Below are 17404 nucleotides of genomic sequence, written 5' to 3'. Positions count from 1 at the left end.
ATATCGCACTTTACTATGCCTTGCGCAAGAATTGAAGAAACACCTTTTCAATGTTGTTGTTCAATACCATTCGATATTCTATTGACAATATTGGTCCAGTCATTCCATTCATGGCGAGGGCAATATGTTCACCACTGAACTCTACCTGCCCTGACCACTGTATATTCGAGGGAGCATTAGCCTTAACCCTTTATCTTGTGATCAGATTGAAACTTGCCAACTTTCTGCAACGTTACCCGTCATCTTTCACCAACATTCTAGTACATGGGTACGAAGTCTGATTTCGGACACTGAGGCATCACACACAATTGAGGCCAGACAAGGGGGTACTGCTTACTGGTAGAATGCCCATAAAGATAGCTGTTGGTCTTACAAACTTTGGTCATTGTTGACCTCAGTTTGGATTTTGTCTACTTTTGATAGCGCATCAGTTGAGTGGTCCTTGAGAACTGTGCTATCACATGTTGAAAAGGTGACAAAATGATAACTGATATTGACTTTTTAAAGTGGTGTATGTGACCTTCTAACTTCTCAATAAAATGTTAGAGGAACCAGACTTTTGTCTGGTTACTCTAAGATAAAATAGCAGGGTGACTTTCTTATGCCATCATTGGACTTCCTATCCTTTCATTAGAGATGAATCCTTCCGTTAAAGATTAAGTTGGGGCACGTCATTCACTGAAGCCAGATTGTATCCAACATCTAGTCCATGGTACTGGCTTACCAAAAATATAAGTCAGATTCTTTTACTGCTCACAACCATAGTTGAAGAAAATAAACTACTGCTGAGAATTGTCCTGATTACATTATCTAGTGATCCTATTTGAAACAATTGATGTCACAATGGAGCTGTAGATTCTGGAAGAGCAAGACGATTGCCTTTTGTGATGTTTAAGAGTATAGATGGAACAACCAGATTGGCTGTTGTAGTGTCTGGAAGGGCAAGATTGCCTGCTACTCGGAAAGCAACATTGCCTGTTATAGTGTTTAGACTCTGGAAGAACAAGATTGCCTGCTGTTACAGGGTTTAGACTCTGGAAGAACAAGATTGCCTGCTGTTACAGCATTAGACTCTGGAAGAACAAGATTGCCTGCTGTTACAGCGTTTAGACTCTGGAAGAACAAGATTGCCTGCTGTTACAGCATTAGACTCTGGAAGAACAAGATTGCCTGCTGTTACAGCGTTTCGACTCTGGAAGAACAAGATTGCCTGCTGTTACAGTGTTTAGACTCAGGAAGTGCAGGATTGCCTGCTGTTACAGCATTTAGATTTGGGAAGTTCAGGATTGCCTGCCAAATCATCGATGTAACATCTCTTCTCTCTTCTGTATTTTCAGCAATGGACAACCTAACGAAGTATTCCTGCATTGTCTTCGCGGTGGTGGTCGTCTGTTACTACAACTCGCTGCATTGTGGGTTCGTGTTTGATGACGCATCGGCCGTCAAGACGAATAAGGACTTGCGGCCGCATACACCGCTACAGAATCTGTTCTTCAATGACTTCTGGGGAACACCCATGATGAAGGTGAGTGAGGGTGGTATCTATTCTGTATCTCTCTTGAAGAAGGACTGGACCAATCTGGGTTGAATTTAGATCAAGACAGATTTCGCTAATTGCCTCTCAATTTAAAGGCTAGCAATAGCATTCGTGGTAAATGTGGAAAGTCTACTGTGTTGTATGTACGTGTTGATATGGTGGTCACACCTGGGAGTGTGAAAATTCTATTTCATTCATGCGGAATATTACAACCAAAATCAAATTCTGTAATTTGAATACTTCAAATACTTTCAATAACCAACAATGTCATTCCCGCGAAGTTTGCCAAGCTAACAGATACATACACTTGTCCAGTGTACATTTGCATTCGACCCACAAGGGTTATCAAGGCAATTATGTCCAACAGTCCCCTGGCCACTGTTTGCACACTCGAGGATTAGTAAAAGGGGTAGCCCCTTTACTGAAGCTTATTACATTTTCCATTTACATACCCCAGGTTGATGATGTTGACATAGTGGCTCAGTCCCTTTAACAATATTTTCTCAAACAACTTTGCCAAATATTGTAGTTTAATGTGTCTTATTGGAATTGCTTGTCCATTCCTAATGAATGCTTTAGAACAAAACCTGGTTTGTTTATTGTAAAATCCAGTAGTTGTATACCTTTTAGTAGGATTTGCACTAAATGCCCCAGGGCTTTGTTTGCCTGGTAAATGCTACTGATTACCTTATATGCTTGGAGTATTTGTTTGAAATACTAGAAGTAATTACAACAAATCCTGGACTATGATATGAAGAATCTATAAGAAACAGGAACGATTCATGTCAAAGTTTGCTTATGAAATTTGAAGTGTTTAACAATATGCATTTGCCTGGTAACAACTGTGGGTGGCCAGTCATCAATCAAAAAGATGTTGCCAAACTGCCATCCTGATCCATCAGTCAGTGGTTGTTAACATTCCCATCCTTCAAACATAGTCCAAATATTAGGTATGAGAACACTAATAGTCCAAATGATAAAAGCAAACTAGACCACAAAATGCACAACTGATTTATAATTTTGACCATTGTTTTTCCAGGAGCAAAGCCACAAGTCATATCGGCCCCTGTGCGTGCTGACATTCCGCCTCAACTATGCTTTCTCAGAGCTTGAACCCATGTCATACCATCTCGTCAACATGATTCTCCACGGAATAGTCAGCATCATGTATCTCAGGTTAGTTTTGTTGAAAAATAGCTGGTTCACATCTAACTTTAGACTTCATGAGCAATTTAGATATACTGGCATTTGAAATGATATCCGCAATATATTTACAGAAGCATTTATTCATGCCAGGATGACTAGGGATTTATGCATTCAGTTGCAAAACAAACATTTAGCAGTTTCATAGCAACTGAAATGCAACAAAATGTCCAAGTATTATGTTGCTGTGTGTGACCGGTTAGCTGTATCTGTACATAAAATGAAATTGCCGTGTATTATTGCGACAAAGGGTCATTCCACGACCTCTAATTTGCCGTATAATCACTTCCTAGCAATGCAGCCGCTCTAAATGGTTCCACGCGAGACATCAAATGTGTCTGCTAACATTTGTAATGCAGAGGCCATTAGTTCAAATGCTTCCGCCATTAATGAAGTGTTATTTGATTCGATTGGGTTTGCGATTTGATTTAGATGTTTAACTGTAAGTGATATGGGAGGGATTTGGTTTCAGTTGGCAGAGTGAACTCAGAATCCATTGATTTCAATCTCATTGACTGCAGCTCTGACTTCTGGGAATGTGGTCTCGGTGACCAAATGCCGGGGTGCATTCTGAAAGAAAGAAGACCTTTTTAGTTGAGCGAACAGTGCTTCACTTGTAAACTTTTGCATGCTAAAAAAACAGGAAAGAATTCGGTTGATTAGTATGGGTTTGAACCCATGTCTTGTCTGGTAGAAGTCTGGCACTGACGGTGTTAACCAGTACACCTCTTTTTAAAACAGACTAACCTTATACCTAACTAATCAGTAACTGCGAATTAGAGGCAGAAATCTGAAGCCTTGTTTGTGACTTGAACAGTTTTGAAAAATAGGCATCCTGGTGTTGCGTTGATGTTAAGGGAAAAACCTTGTTGATAGATTACATGTTCTGCCTTGTTGCTTTCAGAAAAGAAAAGGAAACAACTGGCTACAGGATATTACATATGTACTTTCTACTTGTCATGGAATTCGGTTACTCTTGAGACAGGTGAACTTGTTCAATTGATAATGGAAACTTTCACTACTGCATAGAAATGACTTTTTATCACAGGCATTTTTAGGTGTTGTCAATGTTCTAGATTTAGAAATATTTACGTTTGACCAGTTTTTGCGAGCAATTCTTTGCCTTTCACTTTATGCCCAATTACTGTAATATCTTTCCTTTTTACATTCCATCCATTCCCGCCAATGAGCAAACACACTCGTGCCAATGCAATTTCCTGTCTAGAAGATATTTGTGTAGACTACATGGACTTGAGGTCACCGACGGCTAGGAACAGTCCTATATATCGGGCTACCAATATTACAAATTGATCGAGAAATTACTCCGGTTATTGAATTAGGCACCGCAGTTATCTGCTATGAACAATATCAACATTGGGTCAATCGGTACAGATTCCTGGACAGTGCCGGCATTGGCGATGTGGCAAGATTTGTGTTCAAACGATATGATCTGTCGGACTCTCTGTTTTGCATGCGAGGGTGAACTTGTGTTTGACACAATAACTTCCTACAGACTGTCCCAAAAAAATCCAAGGATTGATGCATGGTGCATGGTTCTGTTGCCTTCTTGCTTTAGTCATTAGGGGTAGGAGGGATCTAATATGACGATTTTCTGGTTGTAAATTATCTGCCAGAATCAATGTACGGAGCTAGCTGATGGGCCTCGAAATAAATGATTGACACAAAACCGAGACGTCAATTGGTTTGACATCTTGAAAAGTATGTATGCATTGTACACATAGCCATATATCATGTCAGCACAGGTGTGATATTTTCAATAAAGTACACATCATCGAGAATTATTAAAAATCTTGTCATCATGTGTCATGAATAGAATTGTTAGGAATTGGCTAATATTATGAGCCACGCACAAAAAAATGAACCTTTTACAAAGCAACAGATCGTGGATTCATGCTTTCATCGATGTGTATAACACTCAAAAACATATATTTTGCATTGATAGGAGTGTGAAAGCCTCATTGAATGTGATCCAAATGTACTTTGGTACCATTCACTGATATACTGGTCTCCCAGTCCAGACACGGCTAGAAATTGATAGCTGCTTTTAGTACGTTCCCTCAGCCAGTGTTTGAACTGATGTCTGACAAACAGCCAACTGCTCCGAGTGAATGACATGCTATTGGTGTAACCAGCAGTGTCATACACTGCTGGCGTTTCCGAAATCGTATCGAAATCTCGGGTCTCGGGTGTGTGATTTGTCCTACGTTATTGCTGTGAATTGTAATCTGTTTTGCTTTGCGCATCTCAATGATTCAATAAACAGGTAAAAAGTCACCTACTTGACTCTAAGAATCATGTTAACTTTCCACTTGAAGGTGTTTTATTAGAAATGAGATCCAACACAACGGTCTCTTGTGATTTAGTGTCGTAGTGTATAAGGTTATCGATAGTACTAATTGCTATCGTATTACTGTACAAGTGTTTTATTATTGAAAAAATGATATTCTTGTCATAAATCAGATATTGAGACATTGATAATTGACCATACTATGTGAGTTAGGTGTGATGTCCTGTTCCTAAATGTCGTATGGTTGCTCACCAATTCCCACCCATCAGACGTGAACTAAATGCTTCTCCCGATGGAGCCAATTATTTCACGATCGCCCGTGGAGCGAGAGATGTTCATCAAGAACTAGCCAATTTACCCTGCAGTAGTTGATGTCTTGCACGGAAGCTGACAATGTCCTTGATGGTTTGTCGCGTTCACGAGGAATCATCGTGTGAGTGCGTCTCTTTCTGAGTCATGTGTGGAGTGTCAGGGTGTGGCCAGGATATCTCTTCATTGCTGCAACCTATGTTGATCATCATAGAGAAGCTGTGTGGGCAAAAATCTTCTTCATTGGGGAAAATAAAACCTTGTTTGCATTTGTTTTTCTTTGCTCCAGCTTGTCCGACCCACGCATAACTTCTTCCACACTTTCTCTCCAGGCCTCCAGAAACCACCAACCGCACCCTTTGGGAATTGTTAGGCTGATGTATAAAGTATAATTGCTTTGACACAAAAACCATTTGAAAACTTGCTGTCAGACATCTCTTTGTTGCAACTCTGCCTTCTCTGCCTCAAGGCTTTGTTCTTATCCTACTGTTTGTCTGCCTCCCACTTGTCTCTTTTTTTAACAACTATCAAAGGCTCAAGGTACTGTAAGTATCAACTTCTTATAACCATGGCAACCCCAGCCTCCTTCAGCCAGAAGTGGCGGCAACTTTTCCTGGGGGATTAGGATTCTTTTATCATGGCATTTATTGTTGAATTTCTTCTCCTGGTGTCTAGAAATAAACAGGAAAACTACTTGTCTTTTTTGGTGAGCACTGCGATGACATTTCAAAGACAGGATCGAGTGTCAATGCAAACTTGTAAAATTGCCTTGTTGGTTGGGGAGGATTTGAGTAGATATCCTTCTTTTAACATTGAAAAGGGTTACTCGTTTATTCTTTTCTGCTGCCATGTACCAGGAACTATTGAAAGTCCCCAATACCCTGTCGGATTGGTTCCAGGTTGCAAGTGTTTTGTATGGGGACATCGCAGACTTTGCTATGTTCTTTGCCATCATCTATCAAATCTTCGATCCTAAACATTAGCCTCTCTGTAACTCCCTAATTAATGACTAATGCAGTGTGTACACTATGGAACTGGTTAATTGATGGGTGTGCTGGCCCATCAATCAGATGAGCCATGCATCCATCAATCCTGGCCCGATTGCTCAGTGATCAGTCTTTCTTACACTACTGATTCATATCAATTCCATATCCTTAGGGAAATATTTCGAGTAAAAAACTTGTATAATGCAGCAGTGACTATACCAATGTATCTGAGATGGATTAGAAATAGGATGGTGTCTTTCCAGAAGGAAATTTTCGAAACAAATTTCGTGGCCAGCTGTGGTGATGAGGATTGTAAGCCATGATAATGTTCATAAGGAGTTTCTGTCATATTACATGTGCAACCTTGTGCGACCTTGTGCAACCTTTATGAGGTCGATATGCCATATTATAGGATCTCAAATAAAGATTATACCAAACTTTATAGGGCATCCACCATTATAACAAGTTGTTGTCCCGAACTTCACATATCTCATCTGGCAGTTACAAACAAAATGATGGCAGTTAATTATTGTGAGATTGCCAATTTCTGCAAATTCATTGATACAATATGAAATCATTGAAACCTTCTGCCATTCATTGTGTATTTTATGCCATTATCTATTTACGGTATTACATGAAAACATTATTCGTGAAAATGATGCCATCCTAAAATTGATACTGTACATGTACAGTTATGGCATGTTTGGTGTGTAGTCATTCTTGTCAAGTTAGGTCAAGTCATACTGTTGTGATGAAGGAACCCAGTTACAGGACAACTTGATTACTTGCAATGAAAGTGACATCATATCGATAAAGGCACATCAGCAAAATGAACAGTTCTGAAACATTACCTGGTAGAGGTGGTATTTAGTCATGTGCACGCAGGTGATCCATTGTTAAACAGCTAAAAACAAATCAATGCCTCGCTGGCAACAAAGAGTATATTTCCATCATTTATTTATATGTACTTGCTTTATTTCTCCCACATTTTCCATTTGAAAGTACCTATTGATTGGATATAGTATTACAGACGTACCTGTCAAGTGAACAATGAATTTTATGCAGAAGTTTTTCAAGTGATGTTGGAAGTTATCAGCCTCATGGGCCTTATACGTATATGACACTTGCAGTTCTGAAATACAATCGACTGCCAGCCTCGCCCGGTATGTCCAAGACTGCCTCCAAATTTCAGCCAATCTCAACTGTGCAGGGGCGGTTGAAAGAAGTGGTGCAATCAGGAATAGCTGGCCATGAATTATAGAATATCACTGTGATCTCTTTTTGTACATTTTATTTACAAGGAGTGCTCTAGTTTTATTGGACGTATATGGTAGCAAGATATTCATGATGGCTGCATATATTATTTGTGAAGGCCAATTCAGATCAGGTGCAATGACTGAGGACTTTGCTACTTTCTAATTCGCATATTTCATTGTTTGAATGAAGAAGTTCAACCACAGTTGCAGCAATGTACCTTTGTCTGAATTTGGTGCACTCTGCCTGTACTGCCTCTCCATAATAGATGAATTACATGGAGGTGGCAATTGTGTCATGGCTATATAATGTGACATATGACAATTAAATGGCTAATTAACATTCTTCAGCTCAATTATGTGGAAATGTCAATCTTCCTGAAAAAAAATTGAAAAAAACCCCCAGAAAAATACTGCAGGAAGTATTTATTGTGACGAAGAAATTAACTTTGATACTGAAAAATGTGTTCATTAAGCTACGTGGCAAAAGCTGAAGTTGTGATGTTATACATGAAATTACAGTGTACATAATTGATTGTTTTTACTCTATGTGTGTACCATTCTGCCTGGCTAGCTTTATTCAGCCATTGTGGCCTTTAATTACTCCCTTGACAATTGTTCAATACTCATTATGGCTGCGAGGCGAGCACAGCTTCTCCATGGGTGCATTTGCATTGAGTGGAGCCCAAATAAGCGTGGTTATTGTCTAATAGGCTCAGCAAAGAAGAGCTGAATATAGAGAAACAGCCCTAACCCTTTGGGGTTTGAGTATATATTGAAATCTGGTCTGTTCGATTTGGTCTGATGGCTGAATCAGATGTCACAAGTCTTTTCACCGCAGAAGCCAAGTCGCTAGTCTCGCTAAACGTGAGTCTGATTCAGTATTGATATTGGTAGAACGTTGCAAATTTGATACTGTTTTGAAAAAACACGCTCTTCATCTTAATAGAGTGAATTACACAAAAACCTTAGCAGCACATCAATCTTAATTACAGCAAAGTAAACTCACATAAATAAGGAAAAGTACTGGTAATTTCCAACATTGATGCTAAATTGTCACGAGAGACTGCTACAGGCAAACTCATGATTATACCTCGTTGTATTAGCACTGTCTCATAAACCATCGTTGAGTGCTATGTCTCCATCATGTAATTAGTGAAAGCCCGACAGGAGATTACATGTACGCTGGATAGCGCAGATGAGAGAATATGGCGCCGGAAGTTGTCAGTAATGAAGTTGCAAAATTAAGAAAGTGAGGAGTGATGATTGTCATGCAAACGTTTTGATACAAACGGAGGTGGCTGCTGATAATCGTTGGCTGCTGGCATATGTATGTAACAGTGATGCCAGTGATGCGTGGTCGATCAATTGATGTCTGTTTGAATCAAAGGACACCTTGATCTATTTTGGTGTTGTTGGTAACATTATGGTCTTCGAGACTAAATACTATCAAATTAAAGGGTAAACTATTGTTATGGCTGAAGTATTGAATATCCTTATTGTTCACCAGAGTACAATCATTATTCATCAGTCTGCTATTCACCACGCCGCACTGACTAAAATTCATCTTTGATATGCAGTTTCAAGCAAATCATCCTAAGTATGAAATACACCCACTGTACCGAGATTGAAGTCGTCAGTTTAGTGATGAGCCACTACTCAGACCACTAGTCACCAGAGAACCATCTGCTGTCCTTGTGTGTAGGCAAACATGATTAAGTGAAAGTGATTTATTTGCAAGAAAAACATCAATTTGATGAAAAAGCGAAAGCAAGCAGATTAGATGCAAAAGTCTTTTCACCTGGACATCCCTTTTTAGTGAGTTGTGGCTTGCTAACAAGTACTTTCTGTCATATTGGTGAGAAAATCATCAGTCTGTTGACATCGAAGGCTGCCAGATGCAAGACACTGGTACCAGGAGCTTACGTGTATAAGATTATTCGTCTATGAAAGCATGGTGTGAAAGGGACAAATGGACTTCATGTGGTTCAGTCCAAGTTCACATATGGAGACTGTCAGATTTGAGTCGATCAATGGATTTCATGAGTCAGCTCAAGAAGCCTAAAGTACTGGAACTGTTTCTCTAGCATAAGAAACACTAAACTCCCACCCACTGTCACGCAATTCAAGTCAGGCTGAATCGGCACTTGTCAGAATGTAACCATCTTGCCGGGGTTTTTTTCTGACATGATGGAATTGCACTGAAAAAGCTTTGGGTGTGTTGTTAGCTCTTACTTTGATTTGTCGATTGAGAAACATCCGTCAGTTTTTAAAACATCAGGTAATGCAGGGTTTAGATGGAGTAAAACAGAGTTCGCACAGAAAAGCAAAAAAAAATGACACAATACACGATTGGTGAAAAAGTATTGATGGATTTACTGGGTACCGGGGATAGAATACAGAATTGTTTTTCCTGAATCTCAGATACTTTTCTTCTTTGGATTCTTATGGGCGTTCCAGTCTATACATATAGCGTTGGTAATGTGATGGTATTTCTTTGGAGTGAGGCTATTAGCTAATGGACCCTTTGTGAAAGATGTAATGCACTCGACAAAAGGGAGTGATGAACTATCTATACCATAGCATGCCATTTGGCCCAATGGGAGTATTATATCGGAAGCTGACTTTCCTGAAATACTGGGATACTTCCTCTACAGATTGTTAATGATGCTACTCTGCTGCATCATTCAGCCCCTCAAACACATATCATCGGTTGTGACTCCCCTAAGGGATGCACTCAAATGGAAATTTCCTGCATAACCTGCGGCTATTCACTGCCATTTTGCCTCTTGGGAGTCACGGGCTGGTGATCTATTGTCCACGAGTGCTTTCTTGTGTTGTTGGATTATCTGAGGAATTCAGGGACCTCCAGTCTCTTTGTTGCAGAAAGATACGAAATCATATTGACTGTTTGCCTTGGTTGTTGTAGTTCATCGGGGCGAGATTTTGTTGGTTTTGGTTGATGGTGATGTGAATCCTGTCAATTAAGAGGCTGTAGTGATTAGACAAGAAGATGGTCAGTGGCTGTCAATGCATGGTTGCTGTTTGCTCCTCTCTTCAATGATTGAGAAGTATCATATGGACGCTTGGCATTTAGGTTTCCTTTGTCATTCACTCACGAGGCTTGGGCCTGCATGGGACTGCTTGAAGTGGGGATGCATACACTCAGAGTGTAAGCCACTGATGCCTACATGTACCATCGCCTGCTTTTATTCTGGTTATTTGCTTTTATATCCGAAGGAATTCAGCATTGGTGACAGACTGTCCCTGCACTCTGGAGCTTGGTGCTTAGTGACCGGTTGACATCTGACCAGCGAGACTCTACATTCTGTGATGCTCTGCTTGTCAGAGTGAAGTTGCCTTGCCAATAGAACTGTCAACATTTACTCATCCTATGTCAATAGAAGCAGTCAGTGCATCGTGGTATTGTAACCCTGAGTAAACATTGTCGTCTGCTCTGGGATTGATGAAGATGCATCTCAGGATGAGTCACACTTGTCATCAGATTCAGGGGGATATATGCTTTTGGTGTCTATTTGATTACCTTTGTTGCATTTGTTTGGCATCAGACATCTCCAGGGTGAAAACGGAGATCAGAGATGGTGGTATTTGTCATAAAGCTTATAGCAGTATTATCTGTCTTGCCATGCTTCTTAGCAAACCTGTGGCTTGCTTCTATGCGGTGCCACATGTGTGGGCAATGCTTCCTGAAACTTTACTGGTAGTTTTCCTTCTCGGCATGTTTGTGTCAGGGGAGGAGCAGGTGATGCTGGTCTTGGTTTAGATTATGTTCTGGATCACCCATTACATAAAAAGCTTACTGTGACTATGAACGGTGAATTCCTGTCTCTTTTACATTCACTTTCTTGAGGAAAAGATGGTTGTCAAAATCAGGGGACTGGTGAACCTCGATGACAAGAAGAGTAGTTTCTATTTCTGGCCTGTTGTCTGATAAACTTCCTGGCTAAACCTACTTTCATAGAAGGTATGACATGTTGATTTTAAAATGACACACAGTCTCAGCGTGGGCGCCAATTTTATAATCCGCCATAAATGTCAGTGAGAAAAGACAAGAGTTGTGGAGACATCAAAAACAAGTTGCCTTGTTATGCCTTCGGCTATGTTATCGGAACGTTATCGGAACGTGTTCAAAAGTCTTAAGACTTTAATCAGTCTTTCGCGAGACATGACATTGTCTAGACAGTACATGTTTTTGAAGATTTTTCAAGCATCTTATCACAGTCGACTCAATATTCCCACGGTCGAAGTTTTAAAAAATGAGCATACTTCGCTTTCACGCCGTAAATACGTCCTAACTTTTCTCTGTCTGACACTCTCTGTAGCATCTGTGAAACGTGGAAATTTGTTCTGAAATTTAGAAAAAGTTTCGTGTCAGATATTGGCTGAAATGATGTCTGTCTATTGAGATAAAATGGTGTCAGTTGTTGCTCATCATCATTATGTCATGTGGTGATTGAAGAATTTATTTCAATTATTACAGTGTCATTACTGCTGATGTCGTCTATCTTCTCTGTACTTTGATTCCAGTGGTCCATATTTTCTCTGTACCTTGGCTGCAACGATAAAAACAGATGGTGTGCAACAGTTTCCAACACGATATTTTAGGTTTTCAGCACCTGTGCTCCCATAACAGCAGGTACTTAGAGTAATTTCCTTCTGGCGCAAAATGGCATGTTAATGAATGTTGGCAAATCGTAAACAATTTACTCCGCATCACTTGGACTTTCTTGTTGCTGGATCTCTGTACAGCTTGCTGGTCTTAAACGAAATGTTGAGTGTAATTCTTATTCATACTATGGCAGTCCGAAGCAAGGTACCATCCCAGTAGGTGACATTTCATTGTAATTTGTTGGCGGATCGCAAAAAGCTTTTCCAAACTCTCACAGGTCACCTGTCTCAGTGTCTGTAATCCTCAGAATCCTCTCGGCAGATCACGTTGTGTTGAGTGGTGTGCATTTCTTTTGACTCTGGCAGATCGCAGCAAAGCGTTTCTGTACTTGCGAGCAAGATCGCAGTGTGGCCTCTCATTCCTCACCGGCATGGAAGCAGTCTTCACACTTTCTCCTTCATCATACAGTGCTTGCTTTCATCTGTTTACCTAGGACCTGCATCTTTGTTAATTACAACAGGGTCTGTTCATTATAATATTTGCAAGTTGCGGTCGAAGTGTTTTCCTTGTTAATTTCCTTGATATGAAAGATTTCTTGTTGTCTGTTTAGATATCACAAGTACTGAACACTTTGTATGTGCATCTGAACATGCTTTTGATATCCTTCTCGCAGATCCGGTGATAGCAAGATGAACTTTGGTCTGTTGAGTATGAGTCTGTCAAAGTTTTCCCTTCTTATTTGGGAGACATATCCTGTGGTTTCTTCATAATCAGAATCCTGTATGTTTGTCTTAGAAACGTCTGGTGAAATATTTTTGTGATTCTGTTGAAAGTCTGTTACTTTATCACGAATTTGCTCCCTTTTGTTGCAGCCAACTTCTGACGTTTCACCCAGTGTGTTTTCGAGTTTGCCAGTAAGAATTTCTTGCTAACTAGAGCATTCAGTTTTAAAAAAGTGCTCTTTGACATCCACGTGGATATTCCACTGGCTAATTGACATGAAAAGTGGGAGCCTGATTTAAAAGACATTTTGTTGGTTGAAAGGGGAGGTGAACTGAGAGTGTGAAACTCCACTGGATGTCGGTGCAGTATTTGTTCTTCTCCGGTGCATGGCGAGGCGAACAAGATATTGCAGGCTATAGCACCCTATTCATTAGTGACACCTTGTGCACAATATCATGCATGTTAATGTATCAGAGCATGAATTTCATTAGTTCTGCTAATAAATATGTAAGGAGGTTTCGCAGTGTATTCCCTAGTGATCCATTCATATGTCGTGCAGGTTCATTCCCAATACCAATCGTTAATACATCTTAGAGTTATTGCATTTATGACCAATGATAAATGAAGCAATGCATGAAAATAGATGGTTTTGATATCTTGCACGTGAGGTTGGAAATTATGATATAGCGAAGAGAGACTTTATGCAACACCTGGCAGAATGGAGAGTTGTCTCGGAGAGGGCGTCATCAAGAGTACAGCTGATATGTTATTGATTTGGTATTGCTTTTGAGATAACCCTTATCATGTTGGAAGGGGTCATGTGTTGCAAGACCTTTCCCTAGCTATACTCATCTAACCCTCAACAGAAGGTTAGATCAATTATAGAGTAATGATACATCCAGGTTTCATGGTGGTGATCGCCGCAACAGTTGGCCTTCATGATTTATTATAGATCAAGGCCTAACACTGGGTAATAGGGGCATCAGCTGTCTGCCCTGACCGCAACTGCCTGCACCAAGTACATACGCAAACTTACATAGGCACATTATACAAGTATGCAGGCAGCAGTCAAAACAAGCGTGTTATGTGAATATTTGATATTTGATTGCCAAACGCTTGACTGTTTGCTCTTATTACCAATGGCTAAACTGATTGCATTGACTGTACACAAAATTAATGGATAACGGCAGCAAACCAACAAAAAAATCCGCACTTATTTGACACATTTATATTGTGTTGTTATTGGTGGCAAGAAATAATTATCGATTTGTGCGCGATTTGATCAGTATGACCACATTAAGTATCCACTAGTTGAAATGTTCTCCAACAAACTTGAGTGCAACTATGAAACTCTTCAGATTATCACTTAGCTGTTTGTTATTAGCATTAAAACTAGACTTTACCGTGTGATTCACATGTGATGGTCTGCCAACATCTGAACCTTAAGGCACAATCAGTATTAATACCAGTAATCGACGGATGTTTTCAAAGAGCGAGCCAAAACTTCCGTCCAGTCCACGACCCCGCTATATCTTTGATGCACAGCACCTTTGCATCTGTGGGTTCTGAAATGTCCTTCGACCAGATGTCACTTTCAAGTTACTAAAACTTTCTGTTGTTTTGTATTCAGAGACAAACAGAGACACCCAACACACAAATAATCTTAAGTAAAATGAAACTTGTTGCCGGTGGCTGTTTTCAATCCAACCATAAGTGGTTTGTGTGCCCTTTGATGTCTTGGAGAACAATTTTCACAAATAAAGCGTCAGTAAAACAGTGTAAAATGTCACCCGACCATCAAATTTTAAAAATCCATTTTCATTCTTTGTATTGAAATGCCGTGAATGGCTCATGAAACATTTCTCATGTGAAATTGATTTCTCCGAAAGAATTTTGGAGTAGAGCATAATAATTGTTCGATGCACAAGTCATATATGACCAAGATTGTGAATTCGTATCAGATTTGATACTCCCATGGGTGACAAAATCAGAATCAGCTGACCAGTTTTCCAACTTTCAAACAGTACTGGTCAAGAAACAGGTTCTTTGTGCTTGTCTTGGGTTCCATGCATGGACATGATGGATGTATTGGTCAATTCTCTTCATGCAGTCTGCTTTGGGGGTTAAACACAAACTCCAGGAACCCATCCAATTCCAGGTCAACCCCTCCCATCCCATTTTCACAGTTGGCGTGAAGCTCTACCAATTCATTATCTGCGTTACCAGGTCAGACCACTTCGGTATCTGAAACCCTCCTTGTGACTGAAATGGCTTCCTGGTGACGCAGCACTTGGGTTTTGACACTCTTTGTGTTGTCGTCCACGTGAGATGTCAAGCAGATGAAGCAGCTGAGAAGCTCCTATCCTTCTGTCTACCATCCAGTTGGAAGGACTAGATGAGCTACAGTATGTGCAGCCCATAGGTGTCCAGTGATCTGTCTCTTCCTGGACACAACAACATTTGCTGTAATTGCTAAAGAGGAACTTCTTTGAAAGAAACTGCTGCCGGCTATGTCTGTGGAACACAAGACCATAACCCAATTGTAGTATTTGCTTACACTTTTAATGAGGTATGGCCTTTTGTTTCACTTGCAGTCTCTCATTGTAGGCAGGGATGATCAAAAGCAATGTAACTTCCATCTGATTGATAGGACTGACAAACCTTCTGATTATGTTTCCTCCAGAGACGTGTAAACCTTCCAAATATTGTTTCTATCCGGTTGGAAGGACCAAATCTCAATAGAAATTGCAGCCTTGGTCCTGGTGATCTATCACCATCAGCAGCTGACAACTGATGATCAAAGTTACCTGGCGTCACACAGGGTTTCATGTTCCTTGATTACCCATGATGGGGATTGCCTGGCCAGTCAAGTGTGCTGATCAATAAATCGTGATGTTGTGGCAATTGCATGTACATGTATCTATGGCCCACTAACCACATCAGTTAGCATATCTATGAGAATGTTTGATGGATGATGACAGTAACTCTATCTGAATGGTGTTGGTTGACATGGAAGTACTGTATTTCTTGTGGATTAATTTGTACCAGAGTCATGTGTAGGTCAAGTAGGAGCCAAATGTTTACTGGTAATAATTCAGTTACCTTTTAGGTCTGAATCTTTGGCAACATTGCAAGTTTTGGTGACCTATAGTTCATGCCTTTGAGCCGTTCACGCATTTGAAATTTTCGAAAAATGAGTGGACCCCTTGCTAGCAAAAGGAAATTAATTAGAAAGATGACATCTTCAAGTGTTGTAGGTGAAGGGTTAAAACCTGTATTTAACTAATTGTGCAAAAGAATTCTAGCCTTGTACCTGAGTTAATTGGCAATTAAAGCAGGATAGCTTGTTTGAATCTCAGACAGTCTCTGCCAGTTGCAACAGAACACGATTTGCATTCAGCATTACCTTGTACTATGAAATTGTGAGATTGACATTGTTAACGAAAGACACTTGCCTTCAGGTGTTGAGAGTATCGTGTAGTCCAATTAACCTTATGATTTAATGGCCTATTAAATTCTCAGCGGAATGTAAACTGGGACATTTTGTGAGTGTAGCAAATTTGTCAAATTTTATCTTCACAAACAGTTCATGGTTTACAGTAAATGCTTTCATTAAAAAATTCTTAAAAAATGACTTGAATTGGTTGACACCTGTTTTCATTGCTCAAATATTCCTCTTTTGATGGCGGCGCTTTGAGTGATCGGGAATTGTGTCAAATGGTGGCACATATTCAATCGAATCGCACCAATGCACCATGTGTGCTCCGCAAATTCACGCCACTCGCCTAAAATGTGCAAAAGTTGAGAGTACTTGTAGACCACTTCTAACTATGTACACACCGCTATAGTATATCATGTATTCATACATTGTCCCGATCGCTCATTGTGAGAGATGTTTTTCAATTTTTCTCCATTGATTTGAGATTTGTATTCTTGGAGAAGAAAGACGAGATTTTCTTCTCAGGTGCACTCGGACATGACCGCCACAAAAGAACTTTATAGGACGGTACGAGATCTAGTATCGGCGAACATGAAATAGTTTGTTCACAAACAAGATGAACAGGCCTGTACCCTCAGGTGTAATCATGTCAAAAGAACGGCATATTCCTCATACAAACAACTGTGTAAAACATGATTGGACTGGCGAGGTTGTATGGAAAGATGGATCTTTGATAACCTTATTGAGAGTGATGCTTTTAATGCAGCCAGTTGAGCTGTGGCTGATCAAAAAAACATTTGCAAAGACTGAGATCTGTTTCTGCTGAACAGTATTGCAAGGAACTGTGAAAGGAGGAATTCTTTCACAGGACATTAAATCAAATGGTGCAAATTTTCAGACCAACAGGGTCCATTTGGCATCTTGGAAGGGACGTTTTCACAGGCGGGTCTTTTCTAGTCCTATAAACAGCCCTAATATCATGATGACTGAATGGTTTATTGTGCTGTCATGGACAA

General features: G+C 40.1%; 1 protein-coding gene across 1 annotated transcript in view; it reads left to right on the top strand.

Annotated features, from left to right (window-relative positions):
• Window positions 1-17404, top strand: part of LOC135488017 (protein O-mannosyl-transferase TMTC3-like) — a 37556-nt gene that overhangs the window by 5637 nt on the left and 14515 nt on the right. The window contains exons 2-3 of the mRNA XM_064772378.1: window positions 1338-1525; window positions 2577-2713. Coding sequence (XP_064628448.1) covers window positions 1340-1525; window positions 2577-2713 — 323 coding nt within the window. The 5' untranslated portion in view covers window positions 1338-1339. The remainder of the gene's footprint in view (window positions 1-1337; window positions 1526-2576; window positions 2714-17404) is intronic.

Source organism: Lineus longissimus, chromosome 5 (assembly GCF_910592395.1).
Source record: "Lineus longissimus chromosome 5, tnLinLong1.2, whole genome shotgun sequence".
NCBI classification, from domain to species: domain Eukaryota; kingdom Metazoa; phylum Nemertea; class Pilidiophora; order Heteronemertea; family Lineidae; genus Lineus; species Lineus longissimus.
The sequence above is the reverse complement of the archived record's forward strand: the minus strand, read 5'-3'. Positions and strand labels throughout refer to the sequence as shown.